Source organism: Lathyrus oleraceus, chromosome 1 (assembly GCF_024323335.1).
Source record: "Lathyrus oleraceus cultivar Zhongwan6 chromosome 1, CAAS_Psat_ZW6_1.0, whole genome shotgun sequence".
NCBI classification, from domain to species: domain Eukaryota; kingdom Viridiplantae; phylum Streptophyta; class Magnoliopsida; order Fabales; family Fabaceae; genus Lathyrus; species Lathyrus oleraceus.
The window spans coordinates 436,496,776-436,512,924 of NC_066579.1; the positions used below are offsets into that span (position 1 = coordinate 436,496,776).

Below are 16,149 nucleotides of genomic sequence, written 5' to 3' on the forward strand. Positions count from 1 at the left end.
TCATTTTTAATGTGCTTTTAGACTTTTCTTTTAATTGAATTTGGCTCTTAATAATTTTCCTCACTTCTTATATTGAGATAATTTTTCTCTCTTTCTAATATATTTCTTAAGCCTTTACACAAATTTCTTATGACCACCAATAGGAATTCAAACTTCACTAAGGCGAACAGTTTCAATATGAAAATTTAAATATACAATTATTGATGTCAAAGAGAAAATAGTAGAAACTTCAATCAAGCACCTAACTACTCTATCTCTCCACATGTATTGACGTAAAACAAAGTCTTTGTTTAGAACACTATACGAGTATATTTACTTAAGATATATAGATCACGAAAAGTAAGATTAAAATGCATTTGATAGAAAATATTTAACATGCTTAAATATAAAATGCATTTGGTATAAAATATTTAACATGTTTAACATAAAACAGTATATAAGAATAGAAACACAGGAAATTGTTCTGTTTGGTGGGAAGTTGTTGTTTTTCAATATCAGATGATTCTTGTTTCATAAGACAATGGTTGAGTCTTCATCTTTTGCTTAGATTTTACTCATTCATTTCATCAACTTTCTTAGTTACATATCCCTGTCACCTACTTCTTCGCTTCACTTTGAATTCATACAAGAAACCTCTACTCTTCCTTCTATGTTTTTTGTTTTTGTTTCACTCGAATATTTTACGTTTGAATCGGGATGAGAAAACAAGGGTCTCCCAGAAGTGGAAAAAATTCTGAGTTTAAGGCTGCTACAAGAGTAATGTTAGGAACAAAAGATTACAAGATAACGAGTGTCGATTGTCGTTGGCATTCCAAAACTTTGTTGATACAAGGACTGAAAAATGGTTCACCAAAATTCAATACTATCAGAGGCTTTTATGTTGGAAAAAAGAATATAAGAACTATAGTTCTCATGTTTGGATTGTTGGCTTGTCTTTTCCTTCTTGATTCTATTTTCATCTCGTTTTTCGAGTTCGAAAATCTTCAACCAAGAACAGCTTCAAATAATTCAAGTCAGCTTCAGGTGCATGTTTCTTTCATCCGCAAGAAACAGTCGCCTATACATATGTACGACCGCCTTCTAAACTTGGCTTCTAGTGCTCTCGCAGAGGTATTAACCAGTTTTAAGATTGATGCATGTTTTTTTTTTATCATCTTCAGATACTATACTATATGTGAGGTTATTCTCTATCTAATCTTATGACCAGAATCGTCTTAAGTTTTTGGAGGTTCTATGTAGGCTAATCACGATTTAAGTGTAACAAATCAAGCAAAGACCCTATTTTGTTATGTTTTAACCGTGACATATATTTGATGAGGTCTCTTTTAGCCACGGTTTAAACGTGTCAAATTTTGGGTCATGTGCGGTAGCCTGTCTTACACGCCTTCAAAAACGGCTCTGCTTATGACTTAGCTTTTGTTACTGTGCAGAAGGAGTTCAAGCAAGAGTCGTCTAATTTATGGATCGATCCATATAAACAAGCATCGTTATGGAAACCTTGTGCACAAAGCAAAGATCAAACCAAGTCTGTGAAAAGTAATGGCTACATTTTAATCAGTGCAAATGGTGGTCTTAATCAACAACGAGTTGCTGTAAGTATTGGAAATTTGTTTTCATTGTTTCTCATATTAAGATATCAAGTTTCAACTTTACTATAATAATTCAAGTTAACCCGAGATTTTTATTTCCATTCTTTATGAATTCACCGATAATGGAATTGATGAGACTACTGTAGTGAATACAGATTTGCAATGCCGTGGCTGTGGCGTCTGTCCTGAATGCAACTCTTGTTATTCCGAAATTTCTTTACAGTAATGTATGGAACGATCCGAGGTATAATATGCTTAGTAGTTAGTACTACGCTGAAAACCGAGAAAAATTAATCTGAATGTTAATGTGAATGTTATGTGATTGATTGAAAAAAATTGCAGCCAATTTGGTCACATATACCAGGAGGAGTATTTCATAGATATCCTTAAGGATGATATCGAAATTGTGAAGGAACTTCCACCTGATATAAAATCCATGGATGTAGAAGCAATTGGAAGCCAGGTTTATAATCTTGTATCCTATGTATTTGAGAACACAGATTACACTTGTTATAATAATATCGGTAATTAAACATGTTGAGTTTTAGATTACAGATGCGGATCTCGCAAAGGAGGCCACAGTTGGTGACTACATTGAAACTGTGCTTCCTCTTCTTTTGAAAAATAGAGTTGTTCACTTTCTTGGATATGCAAATCGACTAGGTTTTGATCCTATGCCTTCTGATATTCAGGTCACAGATTTACCTCATTTGTCAAGTTTTGAATATGCTGCTAGTTTATTAGAATTTTGTCGGAGTAGTCAAATATCTATGATGCATAGATAGAGACACCGGACATAACACTGACACTAACACATAAATACTAATTTTTACTCTATTTGGATACATTTTTTATGTATGTTTTGAAATGGTTGCAGAGGTTAAGATGCAAATGCAATTTCCATGCTTTGAAATTTGTCCCAAAAATACAACAAGTTGGCTCTATATTGATCAAAAGGATTAGAAAATATAGAGCTTCACAAAGCTTGTTAGACACACACTTGGTGGGGAAGTTCATCCGCAACAAGGAAGGTCATGAAGCTGCAAAAGGCTCAACGAAATATCTTGCTTTGCACTTAAGATTTGAAGTAGACATGGTGGCATATTCCTTGTGTGAGTTTGGAGGAGGCGAAAATGAGAGAAACGAACTTCAAGCCTACAGAGAAAGACACTTCCCTCTCTTTCTCCAGCGCTTGAAGAATTCATCGTATGCACGCTTCTCTTATCCGCTTTTCATCAAAGTTTTTGACCGACAAAAATCCTTGTTAACTTTTGATATTTTTGGTCGTATTGATTGTTTATAGCTCTATTTCTCCGATGGATTTGAGAAAAAAGGGAAGATGTCCATTGACACCCGAAGAAGCAGCACTTGTTCTAGCAGGTCTTGGTTTCAAACAAGAAACTTACATTTACTTGGCCGGTTCTCATATCTACGGCGAAAACTCAAGAATGGAGGCCTTCAATCGACTCTATCCCAACATAGTCACGAAGGAAAACCTTCTCACAGACACTGAACTAGCACCTTTCAAGAATTTTTCATCTCAGGTAACGACTATGATATTTCATGCATCGTTCGGTTCTCATTTCAAATCATAAAAATGTTCACTATTCTGTAACAATGTGGAGTTGGATGTGAATGCAGCTGGCTGCTTTGGATTTTATCGCGTGTGCAAGTGCTGACGTATTTGCCATGACCGACTCTGGTAGCCAATTTTCATCATTGGTATCTGGATTCAGAACCTACTATGGCAGCGGTCACGCTCCTACTTTGCGGCCGAACAAGACAAGATTAGCTGCAATTTTTACTGATAATGGCACCATAGGATGGAGTAGTTTTGAATTCAGAGTAAAGAAGATGATTCTAGAAGGTCAGAATGTTGCCATAAGGAGTTACGGACGAAGCATATATCGATATCCTAGGTGTCCAGAATGCATGTGCAAACACCATTAGCTAGATAGGCCATGAAGATATCTATGTTAAACTATAATCATTTTCTTCATTAATAATTTACCAATATGCTACAAAGTTATCACTCTTCCTCACTCTCTTAACAAGAAAATATAATCCGTATCTGGAAATGAAAATTTTCTTTATGAAACATAACTTTCTTCGTTAAGACGGAGGAAAAAACCGGTGGAGGTTGAAAGGGAGGGTGTAGAACTCTTCATTCCTGGTATCTCCGTTAAATGTTCTAAACTTGGTCCACCATGGCATCCCCCGATCTTTGGAGCTATTTTTGTAATCAAGAGTGTTGTCCAAGAACACGGCAACGATAAACGCGACAGTTGAGGACGAGAAGAAGATTGTGTTGAGAAAATCATTGAACTGTAAGAAAAACAAACGGAACGAAAAATTATTCCAGAGTTTCCAAATAATTGAAACATAATAAAACAAGAAACTCACCCATCTAGCCCTTGTGTGAGTAGGACCATGAAGGGCCTTAGAAGTGAATTCTCTGAAATACTCAGGAATGGAAAAACCCAAGAAAAGAGCAACGCCGGTAATAAAGAGGTTCCTCGTTGAGTTCATGTTAGTAAACTGCAAAAATGATAGTCCCACAGATGCTGGAAAAAATGGAAAAATATTAGTCATGAAAAAAAGAGAGGAAGCAAAGAGATGCTAAACAATGCTAAACAAATTCAAAAGTGAAGTTTTGATTGATACTCACCAACAAGACCAAACAGGACACAGTACATAGCAGCGAAAATCGGGAAGGGTATTGATGCGAAAAAAGCACCGAATTTTCCTGAAGGCATGGTTGTTCTTTGTAAGTGAAAATTATGAAAGAAAGATCTTGAAAGTACATCAATTTTGATTGGATTGATATACTGTATAGATTATCACTCACCTAACATTGAGAAGAATATCATAAATCCAGCTGAAATTTGAACGACCCTTCGACTTCCAACACGAGTGCTTCCTAGAAGCCCTATATTTTCTCTGTCATGATCCTATAAAAATCAATTTTTATCCCATTTAAAGTGAAAACTATGAACAATAATGAAAACTAGTAGCACTTACACAGAAACTGTTGGACCAGTTAGTGTTCCAAATAGTCCATTCAACAAGATTCCGATTCCCTGCCAGCCAACGCCGCGGCTCAGAACATGAGGAGGAGGCGGTGTTGCACTTGCTAGCCGTGATGCAGCTTTGTATGCTCCAGTTGACTGTCAGATAAACAACTTACTTAAGTGTTTATAGCATAAACATTTATCGTATAAATTCTTGGTCATTTCTATTGCAAACGATAAAATGAAGTCAAAACTGTTTTCATACGCTGTTGCGGAGAGCTATTAAAAATAAGCCGAAAACAACTAATAGACATGTTATAAATAGTTTTCACGAGTTCTTCCAAACAGTCTCACATGTACTGATATGAATATATAAGCTTGAATAAGTCAATTCAAACGGAACCATAGTACCTCAATTAAGGAAACTAAAACAGCCGCCATCATGCCAAAAGCATGACCGATATCAAATGTAGGAGCACCCCACTCAATAGGGTATGGAATCTTTACCCTGCAGGCAACATATTCAAGAGACAACAATAGCTCAACAAGCTCAGTGATGATTTGAGATAAATAAGTTTTTTCAAATGAAAAATAGGAAGAAAAATATTCAACTATTTAAGATATTCTTTTGGTACTAACCATGGAGCAGACGAAATGAGGTTGGCTCTGTCAGTTCTACAATTATGTTGGGTTAAGTCCGGCCTGTGTTTGTAGGCTCCACTTTCTGTTAAGAGATGTGCATAGGCCCATATCATTGTAGTTGATATAAGCAAAGCGAATCTCTCGAATATTGGTAGTTGTCTTGCATTAAAGTTTTTCAAGTACTGCATACACCAAGTTAATTACAACAGCAATCAGTATCGAAGATTAAAGAGAAACGAAAATAAAAGACATTAAACACGATGATATTTGTTAACGCGGTGCCTACCTGAGAGAAGACTACAAACAGAATTAACATTGGAATTCCAATTTCAACACAATGTCCAACCTGAAAAAAAGAGAATTAATGCTAAGAACTGAGCCTATGAAGATATGAGTTTAAGAACATGTACTATTAACAAGTGAACTATTGTTGTACCACAGGGAACCCTCGGTTGAATAACCCGAAACCAGATAATGCAATTACTGGAACCATTCCAAGTGGACTGAAAAACCTGAAAAAATAATAGGAAGAAGACATCAATCATTTGATGTTTACATATATCTATGCATTTTCTCACATAGATTATCTTACCTGGAACAAATGGCCCATAATTGACTAAAGCCCAAAATAATTTGTATGCTTGATGCTACTATCATTGCACCTTGAACTGCTCTCATGGTATTCACAAATCTCTGGACAAAAACGGAAGAGCATTAGTTCAATCTTTCGATATTTACTTTACAGGTCGGGTTTGTTGTTCTAAGATTAATTGCTCAGAATACTATATACTATAATCATGAGCTTAAAATTGATAGGCCCATCTCAAGTTTTTGGAGGCTCTGAGTAGATTAATGGCAGTTTAACCATGACAAAATAAATAGTTGTTTTATTTAACTACGTTTTAATTGTTGCAAACATTTTATGAAGCTCTATTTAGCCACGATTTAACCATGACAAATTTTGGACTCTCTACAGTAACCCATCTTGCACGTCCTCAAAGAGGGCCTGAAAATGAAATGTACTTAGCATAGACTTAGAGAAATGTACTAACCAAATGTGGGTCTTCTATTGAAGCCAATGAGGAATCATGAATAATGGATATAATTGGGACCATGAATGCATAAGACCCTCCCATCACTGTTGGTAACCGGGTTCCAAATAGTGTCTGCAAAAGTGTATTAATCCCTTGTACAAAGAGCAGAATCTGTATCACCCTTACTTTATCACCCTGAATCATTCAATGAAACAATATATTACCAATAAATATCAAACAAATATTTATCATAACAACTATGACGCACAAACACAGACACTAACACTGACACGTTGACGTCAGTAATAATTTGAAAAATGATAAATTGAACATAATTACAAGTGTTATGTATTGTGTCGGTGTTTGATACTGACATGGAAACGCCTTTTCTCAATGGGGTCGGTTGCTACATAGCATAACAATACAGTAACTGAACTATTGGAGTAAAACTAAAAGGAGTTGAAGTTTGAAATGACTTACATCAGTTCCACCCATCAAAGGCACAAGAAATGAAGGAATCATCACTGCAGTTCCTAAAGACAGAACATAATGCTGGAAACCCAGAACTATTGACTCCACTGTTAATAGGAGTTCAAAACATTCAGTGAAACCAAAATGGTAATAATAACTCATAAATATATATTAAAAAAATTATAAAAACTTGAACTTTTATTGATGAAAAATGAAAAAACTGAAATGCAGATGAGAGAAAGGTCACTAACACCAAGAAGGGTTTGAATCTATACAGTACTCTAAGCCATGAAGTTGGTCCATTGGTGGGTGGCTTATTTCTTCTGGCTTTGGAGGTTCCATGATTTAAGGTACACTTTGTGTAACACTGGTTTTGGTTCTTAAATATTAATGGCTATGAAGGGTGAAAAAAGGGTTGAGAGAAAGGTGGATGAAAAGACAGAAACTTTGGAGGGAAGGGCAAAGTGTGTTTGGAGTCAACGTATGAAGGTTGAAAAAGTGAAAGGAAAGGCCAGTAGAATGATGGAAGCAAGAGAGAGAAAGAGAATGAGAAATTATAAAGAAACTAGAAAAGAAAAAATATAGAGAGAATATGCAGATGCACAGTTGAAGTCTTGAAGAGACATTACTAGCTTTTCTTTTTGTTGAAAAAATAAAAGACACTACTAGTAAGACATGGTAAGTGTGTGTGTGTGTGAACTTAGGAAATGAGAAAGACAGATTTAGATTTGCACTTGTTTGAAGAAAATGTTGTGAAAACCTATACAACTTAAGAGAAATGTGATAGGTGTGTTAGGTTGATAATGTAATTTTTTTTATTCTAAATTTTGTATAAGTTAAATTCAGAACTCATTAGAATTATGATAGAAATCATAGTTCAATAAATGCTTAGAGTATTTATAAATTATCTACCAAATAATCCTTAGACAGCATAAGTTGAACCCACGAGCTTTCGAGTTGACCAACTTTTTACTAATTGAATCAATTTTCATTGGATATTTGATAATGTAATTAAGAGAAATAAAAATAATGATATGAACAATCAAGATAGAGAGTGTTAAAATATTATGGTTCTTAATTTTATATTGTAGTCATATGTTTGTAAAGACCTGTCAAGGGCAAAGATATCACGATCACTCGTAAGGGGAGACACCTTTCTACCACTCGAGATTGTAGGGATTCCACGGTCCATTACTATGACTAAGGGGGCGGTTATCATTCCCAAAATACCTTAACTTCAGGCCCATAAATGTGAGTGGAACTTTTCGTTAGATGTATTTTGTATGATGTCAAAACTAGGATACTTTAGTGTTTATGTATATTTGACGGTATCCTCTAAGTATAAATGTGTTTCTTAGCATTAGGAAGCATAACAACATGTTGGAAAAGGTTTAGAATATGTTTCATGCATCAAAAATTGATTTTATGTGAAAAACAGTCTATGTGTCGACACATATGTGTTATAGATCGACACATATGTGTTATAGTTTGACACATAGAATAAAAAAAATTCTATAGGTCGACACATACGAGTTTCAGGTGGGCACATGTAACTCATTTTTAAAGCACGTAGCTTTTGTTTGATGGTCGCCTCTACAGGTCGACACATACATCGTATGTGCCGACACATGACTTACATAGATCGCCACATACAAAAAAAATCTTAAAAATTTGCATTGTTTTATATTCTTTTTGCTTCATACATGCATGCATATAAATACTTCATAAATGCATCATTTCTAGTAAGGTTCTAGAGTAAACCTACATGAAATCGGGATTTCAAAGAGTTCTCATCATCTTTAACATATATTTTATGCATACACACAAACAAACTACGCATAATCATTCTTTATTTAGGTGTCATCTAGGATACTTTAGTATTTATGTATATCAGACGATATTCTCTAAGTATAAATGTGCATCTTAGCATTAGGAAGCATAACAACATGTTGGAAAAGGTTTCATGCGTCAAAAATTGATTTTTATGTGAAAAACAGTCTATGTGTCGATACATATGTGTTATAGGTCGACACATCTGTGTTATAGGTCGACACATAGAATAAACAATTTTCTATAGATCAACACATACGAGCTTCAGGTCGGCACATGTAATTCATTTTTAAAGCATGTAGATTATGTTTGATGTGTCGTCTCTACAGGTCGACACATGCATCATATGTGTCGACACATGACTTACATAGATCGACACATACATTAAAAATCTTGAAAATTTGCATTATTTTATATTCCTTTTGCATTCCTTTTGCTTCATACATGCATGCATATAAATACTTCATACATCTTCAAAGAGTTCTCATCATCTTCAACCTACATTCTATGCATACACACAAACAAATTACACATAATCATTCTTTGTTTGGGTGTCATCTAGAATTAGAGTTGATAACGTCTAATTTAGGTTGTTGAATTGTAAATTGGGTTGAGATTTTTGAGGGTTTCAAATAAGAAAACCAATGTGGGGTTTTCCTTCAAGATCAAATTAGGATTTGAAGCTTTTGGATAAGATTATGTAATTCAGATTCGATCGAGTGAAGACTTTGGAGAACAGAAGATTCTTGCAAAGGAGTAACGTGAGACAGTGAATCATATTGGTAAATCTTGGGTTACAACAATTCGCAATTTGGATCCGATCGAGTGAAGACTTTGAAGAACAAAAGGTTCTTGCAAAGGAGTAGCGTGTGACGATGAATCATATTGATAAATCCCGGGTTACAACAATTCACAATTCAGATTCAATCGAGTGATGACTTTGAAGAATGGGAGTTTCTTGTAAAGGAGTATCGTGGGATGGCGAATCAAATTGAAATTGTTGGGTTGCTTGATCAATCTTAGATCAAGGGAAGAGAAAATGTCATAATCAACATCAAACTTAGGGTTTGTAGGATTGGATTGCTACATTTCTCTCGTATACATACTTTTGCAAAGTAATGTTAATTTCATTATCTCAATTCTAGTTCTAATTGAGGGCAGACGTATCCATAGTGAGGTCGATTGGGGAACTGCCTAAACAAATATTTGTGTACTCTCTCTCTCTCTCTCTCTCTCTCTCTCTCTCTATATATATATATATATATATATATATATATATATATATATATATATATATATATATATATATATATAATAGTATGTTTAAATTAGGAATAGTCTCTACTTTTAAACTTGAAGATCAACAAAACCATACAATTTCTAAACAAAATCGATTGCACATAAGGTGTTTGATGATTTGTCTGAATATTATTTTTGTGTGCTTTATCATTAGGAATACTCTCTACTTTTAGAATTGCATTCAATTGATTATGGTTGATAGTATATTGATCTAATTTGTGTTCATTATCATACGTTGATTGCAATTACGCATATCCGATCTTTTTGATAGCAGTTCGGTTAGACGATTTGATCCAGGTTATTTTCGCACGCGATAAATATTTCAAAATAATTTTTTGTTAAAGTTTTTAACTTGTGATCTATTCACCCCTCCCCCCCCTATATATCGAAGTCTATCGTCTAACAATTGGTATCATGAGCTTCGGTTAATTTCGTGCTTTAATATTTTCTTATTAGAAAATGGCTACCGAACCTAAAGGGGCGTACAATAGAGTACCCATTTTTATTGGTGAAAATTATGGCTATTGGAAAGCTTGTATGCGTATCTATATTAACTTGGTTGATACGGGTGTATGAGGCGTCATCATCAATGGTCATAATCAAATTATAATAACCAATGGTGAAGGCGTCGTCGTACAAAAACAGGAAGATCAATGAAATGATAATGATAAGAAATTATGGTCACATGATCGGAAGGCATAAAATATTCTCATATCTGCACTCGGTGTTGATGAATATTACCGGTTTCTCATTGTGAAACCGCCTAAGCTATGTGGGACGTATTAGAAGTTGCCCATGAGGGAACTAATGAAGTCAAACAAGCTAGGATCAACATCTTGAATTAAGAGTTTGAACTATTTCACATGAAGCATGGAAAAACCATTGTCGACATGCAAAAGAGGTTTAGACATCTTATAAATCGGTTGAATGCTCTAGGTAAGTCTATTTCCAATGATATTACTACTAATAAAGTTTTGAGGTGTCTTAATAGGGAATGACAACCCAAGATCATCCCAATCAAAGAAGCAAATGATCTTAAAACACTTGATCTCAGAATTTTATTTGGCAAACTAGAAGAACATGAGCAAGAATTCACTTGCTTGGAAAAACATGAAAAAAAGCATGAGAAGAAGGTAAAGAAGGAAAAAGGTAAAGAGAAAGAGGTAGAGAAGAAGTCTATTTCTCTAAAGGCTTCAAGCTCAAAGTCCTCAACATATGAGCAAAGTGATTGTTAAATAAGAGATTGTGAGTGCATCTTTCCGTTTAGATAGGTTTTGTATGATGTCGAAACTAAGAATTAGCGTTTATGTATATTGGATGGTATCATCCGAGTCTAGGTGTGCATTTTAGCGTTCTTGCATTAGGAAGCATGTAAACATTGTTGGAAATGCTTTAGAAAAAAGTTATGCATCTAAATATTGTGTTGTTCATGAAAAACTTGTTTTATGTAAAAAAAAATCACATTACATGTCGACACATACAGGCATGTATCGACACATAGTTGATCTAGTAAATACATAGGTCGACACATTGTAGGATAGGTCAACATATACGCTACACTATTAAAGCCTGTAGGCTCTATTTTATGCGCTGACTGAACATACCGACCTATAGGCAGCATATTGCCTTGATAGGTCGACACATGCATTTGAACAGGTCGATACATTGTTTCAATAGGTCGACATATGGCTCGTACAGGTCGACCTATTGATAAAAAACTTTGAAAATTTTCCTTAGTTTTCATTCCTTTTGCATTAATTTAGGGTTTTCCTTCAAGATATTTAGGATTTGAAGGTTTTGGACAAGATTGTGCAATTCATATCCGATCGAGTGAAAGCCTTGGAACTAGGTGTGTCGTATAAGGGAGTAGCGTGAAATAGTGGATCGTGTTGACAAATCTTGGGTTCAACAAGTGTGCGATGGGGATTAATTCAACCGGGTCAAAGCCTTGAGACAAGGAGTCCGTGCAAGAAAGTAGCAACAACATGTGAATTGAAGCGACATTGTTGGTGTCTTGATCAATCTTTGATCAAGGTTTTTGGATGTGATAGAGTCAAGAACAAACTCAGGGTTTGTGAGATTTGATCTATCATCTCTTGTATACATACATTGGAAAAGTAAGATTTATTCAAATTCAAATTGAGGGCAGACGTACCCATAGCGAGGTCGATTGGGGAACTGCCTAAACAAATCATTTTGTACTATATATATATATATATATATATATATATATATATATATATATATATATATATATATATATATATATATATATATATATATCTTTTATTTTTTGATTCGTAAATTATCGATTGCTTTGATCATTGAATCAACATAGTTTGGATCATAATTTTGATTATATTTTGAATCTTGTGTTTGTTGTATTGATCACTAACCATTTGGTTGTGATTGGATTTCTGAGAACAACAAACACTATATAAAATTCCAAACTTTATTTTTCGCACACCAAATATTTGACAAATTGTTTGACTTAATTTTTTTTGTGTGGATATCATTGCAGATAGACTTTTACTATTGTAAAGTATTCAATAAGTTGTGCTTAACTGTTGTTGATTGACTTGTGGTTCATTATCATAGCATTGACACATTTATGCATATCCGGGTTATTCAATAGTAGGTTCGGTTAGACGATTTTTGATCCGGGAAATATTTGAAACTTACTTCCGCGTCATAAATTTTTCTAAGTAAAATTTTTGGATAATTTTTAACTTGGGATCTATTCACCCCCCTCTAGATCTAGGCCTATCGTCTAACAAGTGGTATCATGAGCTCTAGTTGTTTCCGGTCTTAAGATTTGCTTATTAGATAATGGCTACTGAACCTAAAGAGGCGTATGATAGAGCATCTATTTTTATTGGCGAAAATTATGACTATTGGAAAGCTCGTATGTGTATCCATGTCAACTCCGTTGACAAGGGTATATGGGATGTGATCATCATTGGTCGAAATGAAATTACAATGAACAATGGTGAAGGTGCCACCATACCAAAACCGGAAAGTCAATGGAATGATAATGATAAGAGGTTGTGGTCATATGATTGGAAAGCACAAAATATTCTCATATCCGTTTTAGGTGTTGATGAGTATTATCATGTTTCTCATTATGAAACCGCCAAAGCTATTTGGGACGTATTAGAAGTTTCCCATGAGAGAACCAATGAGGTTAAACAAGCTAGAGTCAATACATTAAACCAAGAGTTTGAACTCTTTCGTATGAAGCATGGTGAAATCATCACCGACATGCAAAAAAAATCACACATCTTATTAATAGATTGAATGCTCTAGGTAATCCTATCTCCAATATTATTGCTACTAATAAGGTTTTAAGATGTCTTAATAGGGAATGCAACCCAAGGTGACCATGATTAAAGAGGCGAATGATCTTAAATCACTTGATCTCACTACCTTGTTCGATAAATTGGAAGAGCATGAACAAGAACTCACTTGCTTGGAGATGTTGAGAATGTATCCAGTGTGAGTATTATGGATAATAGTTTCATATTGGTTGGAAATGTGGAGACTTTAGCATTTATAAGTGAGGGAACCCACCCACTTATCACCTTAAGGCTTTAGGTGAATATGTGGTGTGTCTCTCACAAAGATGTTGCTCCAAAAGAAGAAGTCCCACGATGTTCAATGCTCCATAGTGAAAAACTCTCACTTGTGGGGGAGCATTATGGACTCACACTTGAGGGAGAGTGTTGAGAATGTATTAAGTGCGAGTAGTGTGGATAATAGTCTCACATTGGTTAGAAATATGGAGACTTGAGCATTTATAAGTGAGGAAACCCACCCACCTATCACCTTAAGGTTTTAGGTGAATATATGGTGTGTCTCTCACAAAGGTGTTGTAAAATAAGAAGTTCCACAATGTTCAATGCTCCCTAGTGAAAAACTCTCTCAACAGGAGAAACATGAAAAAAAGTATGAAAATAAGATGAAGAAAGAGAAAGGTAAAGACAAGGAAGAGGTGAAGAAGTTCATTGCTTTAAAGACTTCTAGTTTCAAGTCCTCAAAGAATAAGCCTAGTGAGTGTGAAAAAATGGATGACAAGAACTCCGATGATGGTGATGATGATGTTGGACTATTTGTCAAGAGATACCAAAGATATATTCAGAAGAATAAAGTCAAGCACTTCGAAGAAAACTTAGACAAATTTAAAAAGGAGTCCAAGTCAAGCACTCCAAAGAATAAATTGGGGACAAATTAAACTTTAACAATAATAATAATTATTAATATTTTTTCTAAAAGTAAAAAGGTTTCAAACAATTAAAATAAAGATCATATTTCCCTTTTTTTTCAAAGTTTTCTATTGGACGAACAAAACTTGGATACTACACATAATATTGAAAATATATAACTATCTATTTGCTTCCGGCCTCAGCATTTCACCTCTCACTCAACCTCTCATCTCCCACAAAAGTTTAAATTACGAAATATCAAAAACTCATAAACATATCTCTACACCAAACTTCAATCTCTAACCTCCCATATATGACCTCAATTATGTTGATCTTTCAATCATATAGATCGATATATTTGTGTATGGTCATTGGAGTCTCATGTTGTCAAAGCGGTTCGATTTCCATTGTCTTGTGTGATCATTAAGGTTTCACGTCTTTAAAACGATTCAACTTTCATTATCTCGTATCAATTGAGGTCTTCAACGAGAGACCTTCTTTTTACATATATCAATTAGTCACCACATACTCCATAATTTTCTTAATATTGTCGGCTAAATCTTCCTTTACATCCAAACTATTTGGATTTCTCATATTTTATAACATCTTTTAAATTTTTATTCAACTTCTTAAATTTCATAAGACCTTTTAGATTTTTATTTAACTTTTTTACTTTATATGATATTCTACCCATTTATTACAAATTATTTTTTTGCATAACATGGTTTTCTATCTAAACAGAGATGCAAATGTAATGGAAACAATTGTGGTCATAAAAGAAGAAGACACATTTATACTTTTGAGAGAATGTAATGTTTTGGTTTTTTTACCCAAATAACCCACTTTTTCAAGGAAATTCCCAAAATACCCCTAATTTCAAAAAAAATCCCAAAATACCTCACTTTTAGGAGGATTCGCCAATTGAATTGGAGACTCCTCTTATGCATTTTTTTTTTGTGTTTTATGGTATAAGTGAAAGATAAATTTGATATAATACGACTTGATATTAATAAAGTTTGGAGTTTACACAAAGAAACCAAATGGTGATGACCGGGATCACCTAACCGACCTCCGGTCCCACATCCCCTAGCTACCCTAACCCTTGACCCTAACCCATGTTGACGATTCTGCACCAGTGTTTGATCATCTGAGGGGCCAGGAGCGTCACTACCAACTACAGGAGAAGGTCCGTTGAGGTATTCAGACAACTCAGCATAGTCTTCAGTATGCATTGATGGTGTACCGCCGTAGCTGAGCTCATGACCCATGCCAGAGAAGTTGGGATGTGGTTGACTCATGGATGGGCGACCGGGACGGTTGAAGGGAGACATGGGTGTGAATGATGCGTCGAGGAAAGGTTGGAAAGGTTGTTGGGGTGTTTGGTAGAGATAGGGTTGTTGGATGTTTTGGTTTTGTGATGTTTGGGCTTCTTGGCTACGGTAGGAGGAGGGGCGGTCGGTGTTTTGGCTAAGGCAACTTTGGTAGGGTGATGGTGTGGGTGCGAAGCGATGTTGGGTCCCAGGTTGATGGTCAATTTGTTGGTGGTGGTATGGGGTATGCTCTTAGTATTGGGGTTGGGTGAATGACATGTTTTGGTTGTATGTTTGTGTGTTTGTGGAACGGAAAGTTTGACGGATAGGGGGTTGTGAGTAACCGAGCTGAGAATGTTGTTGGGGGTTAGATGTTGATCCTTCTTGTGTGTAACTTGCCTGGCGTGGGTCGTAGAGGTACATATCTTCGGCGATGAACTGAAAACCAACCGATCTGTACCAGGCCATATAAGTACGACTTGGTTTTACCTCAGCTGGCATGACTGCGTCAGTTAAGACATGGTCATGACGGTGCTTCCACTTGCGACACTCCGATCTTGCAAAGTTTTGCCATGGGTTGAAGTTCCATTGGTCGTTAACTTTACGCAGATGCCATTCTCCTAGGCTAGTTGGGGGATCTGGGATATTCTGGACCATATCGAACTGCAGCTTCACACGATCGGTGTTGTGCATCTCCACAGTTGTGAACCGTATTATCGGTGTGCATGCTGTCCATACGGCTGCGTCTTTAGCGTTGACCT

General features: G+C 35.3%; 2 protein-coding genes across 2 annotated transcripts; one reads left to right on the forward strand and one right to left on the reverse strand.

The window, feature by feature from the left end:
- Positions 1-553: 553 nt before the first annotated feature.
- Positions 554-3,626, forward strand: LOC127080751 (O-fucosyltransferase 8). The gene is made up of 8 exons (XM_051021056.1): positions 554-1,110; positions 1,431-1,592; positions 1,745-1,833; positions 1,932-2,052; positions 2,138-2,281; positions 2,467-2,795; positions 2,893-3,133; positions 3,231-3,626. The coding sequence occupies exons 1-8, from the start codon at positions 697-699 to the stop codon at positions 3,537-3,539; spliced, it is 1,809 nt and encodes a 602-aa protein (XP_050877013.1). The 5' UTR covers positions 554-696; the 3' UTR covers positions 3,540-3,626.
- On the reverse strand, positions 3,560-7,481 carry LOC127080757 (nucleobase-ascorbate transporter 2). The gene is made up of 13 exons (XM_051021061.1): positions 6,999-7,481; positions 6,757-6,854; positions 6,295-6,471; positions 5,835-5,935; positions 5,679-5,754; positions 5,529-5,588; positions 5,240-5,424; positions 5,012-5,108; positions 4,611-4,756; positions 4,438-4,529; positions 4,258-4,335; positions 3,993-4,153; positions 3,560-3,914 (listed from the first exon to the last, which is right to left on the reverse strand). Exons 1-13 carry the CDS (start codon positions 7,087-7,089, stop codon positions 3,702-3,704), a joined length of 1,575 nt encoding a protein of 524 aa, XP_050877018.1. The 5' UTR covers positions 7,090-7,481; the 3' UTR covers positions 3,560-3,701.
- Between the last annotated feature and the right edge of the window lie 8,668 nt (positions 7,482-16,149).

Excerpts from the sequence above, each read along its gene's own strand:
- LOC127080751 (XM_051021056.1), top strand. The coding sequence starts at position 697 with ATGAGAAAACAAGGGTCTCCCAGAAGTGGAAAAAATTCTGAGTTTAAG. Across the intron at positions 1,593-1,744 it reads TTAATCAACAACGAGTTGCT|ATTTGCAATGCCGTGGCTGT; the intron begins GTAAGTATTGGA and ends TAGTGAATACAG. Across the intron at positions 1,834-1,931 it reads AATGTATGGAACGATCCGAG|CCAATTTGGTCACATATACC; the intron begins GTATAATATGCT and ends AAAAAATTGCAG.
- LOC127080757 (XM_051021061.1), bottom strand. The coding sequence starts at position 7,089 with ATGGAACCTCCAAAGCCAGAAGAAATAAGCCACCCACCAATGGACCAA. Across the intron at positions 6,472-6,756 it reads CTTTGATGGGTGGAACTGAT|GGTGATAAAGTAAGGGTGAT; the intron begins GTAAGTCATTTC and ends TGAATGATTCAG. Across the intron at positions 4,530-4,610 it reads ACTGGTCCAACAGTTTCTGT|AGAAAATATAGGGCTTCTAG; the intron begins GTAAGTGCTACT and ends GGATCATGACAG.